This window comes from Ascaphus truei, chromosome 3, assembly GCF_040206685.1.
Source record: "Ascaphus truei isolate aAscTru1 chromosome 3, aAscTru1.hap1, whole genome shotgun sequence".
Classification (NCBI taxonomy): Eukaryota; Metazoa; Chordata; class Amphibia; order Anura; family Ascaphidae; genus Ascaphus; species Ascaphus truei.
The window spans coordinates 377,993,088-377,997,732 of NC_134485.1; the positions used below are offsets into that span (position 1 = coordinate 377,993,088).

General features: G+C 43.1%; 1 protein-coding gene across 1 annotated transcript in view; it reads left to right on the forward strand.

Moving 5' to 3' along the window:
• EEF1AKMT1 (EEF1A lysine methyltransferase 1) overlaps positions 1-4,084 on the forward strand; it is a 4,358-nt gene extending 274 nt beyond the window's left edge. Inside the window, exons 2-4 of the mRNA XM_075592285.1 lie at positions 1,319-1,474; positions 2,790-3,070; positions 3,706-4,084. Coding sequence (XP_075448400.1) covers positions 1,319-1,474; positions 2,790-3,070; positions 3,706-3,842 — 574 coding nt within the window. The 3' untranslated portion in view covers positions 3,843-4,084. The remainder of the gene's footprint in view (positions 1-1,318; positions 1,475-2,789; positions 3,071-3,705) is intronic.
• Positions 4,085-4,645: the final 561 nt, after the last annotated feature.

Consider the following 4,645-nt stretch of genomic DNA (forward strand, 5'->3'; position numbering starts at 1 on the left):
GATGTTAAGGTGATGGAAGCAGAGCAGGTGAGAAGGTGAAGCGCAGACATGGAAAGGGTTTCTAAATGACGGGATTAACCCTTTTGTTTACAGGAGGGATTTGCATCAAATGTATGTGCAATGTCCGGGTGCCTCTTTGGTAGTCAAAGGGTTAATAAGAGGTGGGAAAAGAAAGGGGTTAAGAGGTAAGGGGCGGAGTAGTTAATGAGATTGCTGAGGTATTTGGTGGGGGTGGGGGGGAGAAGTGTGCAGTATCTGAGTCGAAGGGAGGGTTAAGTCCCGGGGGGGGGGGGGGGGGTCGGTCTAATAGTCCAAAAGGGGTAGTAAAGAGTAAGAATCCCAGGGGGAGTGAGCGTCCTACGGGGCAGGACGGAGGCGTAAGAGTCCCAAGGGGGAGTAAGGAGGGGGGAGCGGAGTAAGAGTCCCAGTGGGGAGGGAAGAAGATGGGATGGGGGGTAAGAGTCACAGGGAGGTGAGTGAAAGGTGTGGTACTAGTTACAGGGAGAGGGGGAGGAAATTGGGGAGTAAGAGTCCCAGTGGGGAGGGAAGAAGAGGGGAAGGGGGGGGGGGTAAGAGTCCCGAGGAGGGGAAGGAATAGTTTAAGGGTCCCAGTAGGGAGGGTGAGAAGGGGGATTAATGATCCCAGAGGAGAGGGGGAAGAAGAGGTTGAGTCCCAGGGGGAAAATGTGTGTTGGGGGGGAGGGGGGGATGTTGAGTCCCAAGGAGGAAGGGGTTAAGAATCCCAGAGGGAGGGGATGGTGAGGCAGGGGGGTAATAATAAAATCTTCTGTTGTATAGAGAGGTTGCCAGGTCTGAGCAGGACCGGTTACAGATGGGAGAGAAGAGAGGTTGTTCCTTCTGATCCACGTGTTTTGTATTCAACTATTGTATTATGTCGCAATATTCCCTATTAAAATTTGCAAGGTCCTGGATTCTCTAACATATTGCAGATTAGTATTAAAAATTGCTTTGTATATTTGTATAAAAATATAATATACAATGCATAATACTGGGTATTAAAATCAGCCTTTTAGTAGTGTAGGAAATGCACTTTCTGCAATAGAGCGCTGCCTCGTGAAAAGCTTTGGGAACCACCCACTTCAGTCTTCTGGGACCACAGACTGAAAACCATTACATGGCTTTAACATAAAACATCCTGTGAACTAAAGCGCATGGAAAATGCTGCCACGCTCCTGCAAAGTGAATTCATTTAGTGACATTTTTTCGTATAAGTAATAGTTTCTCTAATATGCCGTTCAAAACTGCCGAACATTCAGAATAAATATATTCAAATACGGAGACCTACAGTTAAGCTAAGACTGCGAACAATACATTCCCGTCTGAAAATAACCGCGGAAACCAGTCATCTTTCATTTCTCATATTTCCCCAGCAATTAAGTCAGTTTTGGTACAGCGACGAAACTGCATTGTGTCTGGCCAAGGAAGGAATAGCGGCATCTGAAACAAATGGCAGGTAACCATGTTTCCATCTTCTATTCCTCCCTCCTCACTTCATATGTACTGATCTGTAAAACCTTGGTCATTTGATTATTATTTTTTCCAGTCCCTATTTCCTAACCTTGTAGTCATTATTGCAGTCTTCTTGGCAGTCACGTTGATTCCTTGGTGTGTAGGGGTAAATATTGCAGCCTCCGAGTCTCGGACCATAGCATTTCAGGAGCGCATAGTTGCGCTGAAATTACAGGGCCTTCTGGCAATCACAGGGTTAAGTAGGAATTTTGAAACTGACCCCTTTGAGAACCGTATGTCCTTAAATGTATTTTCCGCAAACTGCCTCCTGAAATGTCTGGCAATAAAAGATTTGAAGGAGCAGTCTAACTTTCAGCCTAAAGGGAGCTAATGATAGATATACGTGATATTTTGTTAAAATAGAAACAAATATGTATTTAGAACATGTCAGAATCGTAACGTTTTCATTCCCTGCATGAACACCGAGAGAGAGGGCTGCTGTGTATCCGGTCAACGCCTCTCCGGGCATCAGGGGTAGGACGCATGGCAGTATTTGGTGGTAATAGGACAGGGGTGGCCAACTCCAGTCCTCAAGGGCCACCAACAGGTCAGGTTTTAAGGCTATCCCTGCTTTAGCACAGGTGTCTCAGTGGCTCAGTCAATGATTGAGACATCTGTGCTGAAGCAGAGATATACTTAAAACCTGACCTGTTGGTGGCCCTTGAGGTCTGTAGTTGGCCCCCCCTGCAGGACATAATGATCATAATCAACATGCAGGTAGTCAAGCAGAAGGCTTAAAATAGGGGGGGCTAAAAATTCATTTCAAAGACTAAATTTACAGTGTTTACAATCTGGCAAATGTACATATACTTGTCGCATATACAACTGCCAGTCGATAGGACTGTGCCTTATAAGTGAGCGCTTGCTTTATGTATGTATGTATGTATGTATGTATGTATGTATGTATGTATCGAATAGAACATCAGTCTGCTGGTGGTTTGTATCAATGTTTATTAACAAGTAAGTCTTCTAGAGACACCAGCTGCTTCACTTCTCAGTATATCTTTCCTCAAGAATGAAAATTTTATACCATACCCCATTTATAAATGGAAAAGATACAGGCCAAACGAGTCCCTGACCCGAAGAGCTTACAATCCTATTTTGTTACTTGAGATAGTGAAGGACAACCCGACTTGGCCAAGTTCCACAGAGTTATCTACCCAAAGAACAGCACCGTTCTCTAACCACAAAGCCAGACCTCCTTCACTGGAGCTTAAAATACATTGTTTGCCATTATCTCCTGCGTGTCTCTCTTCCAGGATCGCTTGTGTTAGCGCTCCCAGCATTTACCAGAAGCTGAAAGGACTGGCTGGCCATGGCTCGTTCGTGTGTTTGCTGGAATACGACAAGCGGTTTTCTACCTACGGGGAGGATTTCATCTTCTACGATTACAACCACCCCTTGAACTTACCAGAGAGGCTCCAGCAGCACAGCTTTGATATAGTGATAGCGGATCCCCCATACCTGTCTGAGGAGTGCCTGCGTAAAACAGCCGAGACTATTAGATATCTCACCAGAGGGAAGATCCTGCTGTGCACGGGTATGCATTAATATTGAATTAGTTCATCCAAATGTAATAGTACATTTTGTTTTTCTTTGAAACCTTCTTCAGCAGCCGATCCGCAGTGTCACATTCCTCCAGGTTATATCCTGAGATATAAAATATTTGCCCGGTGGACACAACATGGCAATGGGGTTAGGGTTGCTCAGCGGCCGATACAATATCATCAGGAGGGGACTTTGCGGCCATATTCGTGTTTTTTTTCTCTCACACAGCCACAAATATAAAAAATATCTCTGGAACTGTGAGGACAATGGAATATTTCTGGGATATAACCCCTGGTTCAGGTACATAAAAAAAATAATCAAAGCAGCAACCCCCTCATTTTTTTTTTATTGTGCAAAATTATAATGAGGGTCCACAGGAAACTCTGCAAATGTTAGAAGAAAGCATTTGTGTAGGTTTGGTGATAATGCAGACAGATTTTGGCTAATCTGGTTAATAATACACGAGCACATTTATTCCGTCCATCAATAGTGTGTGTGTGTGTCTGTGTGTCTGTAACTCCGGTGTTGCACCGTGCATTGTTATGTAATATGGAGTCATGCCTGGCAAGACACTGCTTTTGTTTATTTCATTTAAAAAAAAAAAAGGGTTTTATTGTCCCATTCCAGGTGCTGTGATGGAAGATCTGGCAGTTAAGATACTCGGTCTTAAGATGTGCAAGTTTATTCCGAAGCACACACGAAGCTTGGCGAATGAGTTCAGATGCTACGCAAATTATGAACTGGGCCTGGATTCACAATCCTGACGAACTGCTTTCATGTATTCAAAGAAATGAAAATGCTCAGCCTATTATTTTGGACTTCTCCCTGGTGCCTGCCACCCTGACAGAGCTATGCCACCCAATCTTATGCAAAGTGCAGCAGTTCTTGGTGACACTAAAGCTTGTGTTCAGAACTTTGAACTTGTCATGAATCATTCTGCATTGTCAATGTCATTCAAAAAATATTCCTTCCCCCCCCCCCCATATTAAAAGAGGTTTCTCTACAACGCATTGCCAGTTTCACAACCAGATGAGGTGTCAAAATGTGAATTGACTAAATTAATTTAAAAATAGCCAGAGACCCTTTTTACAAAAGGGTTACATTTCTTACTATACTATCTGGGAAACAGCACACCTGTTTGGTTATCTGAAATCATTTTACTTTAATGATCTCATTCTAATAAAGTGACGAGATTTGTTTTATTAAATAAGTTTATTTTCTATCTGCCCAAACCGTCTCTCAATGGTCAATAACAGAGAACGGTGGCCTCTCAAAGGTTTCTCTGGTATCGCATACTTTGGACTTTGCAATAAACTACAAGCAAAAAAACAAAACGTTACATCAGCAACATTTGTAGTTGTGTTAGGCAGTTAACGATGAATAATAGCTATAACAGTTAGTGTAAGTGAGGATCAAAACAAGAACGGCTGTCTTGATTTGTATATTTCTATGTCATCAACACTTTCTTGACTTTTTATGAAGATTATTGACACTGTCCTTACTCCGTAAGTGGCTTCAAATCTGCTTGCCCCAATGAGAAGGTGTCTAACTTAAAAACTAGGGCAAC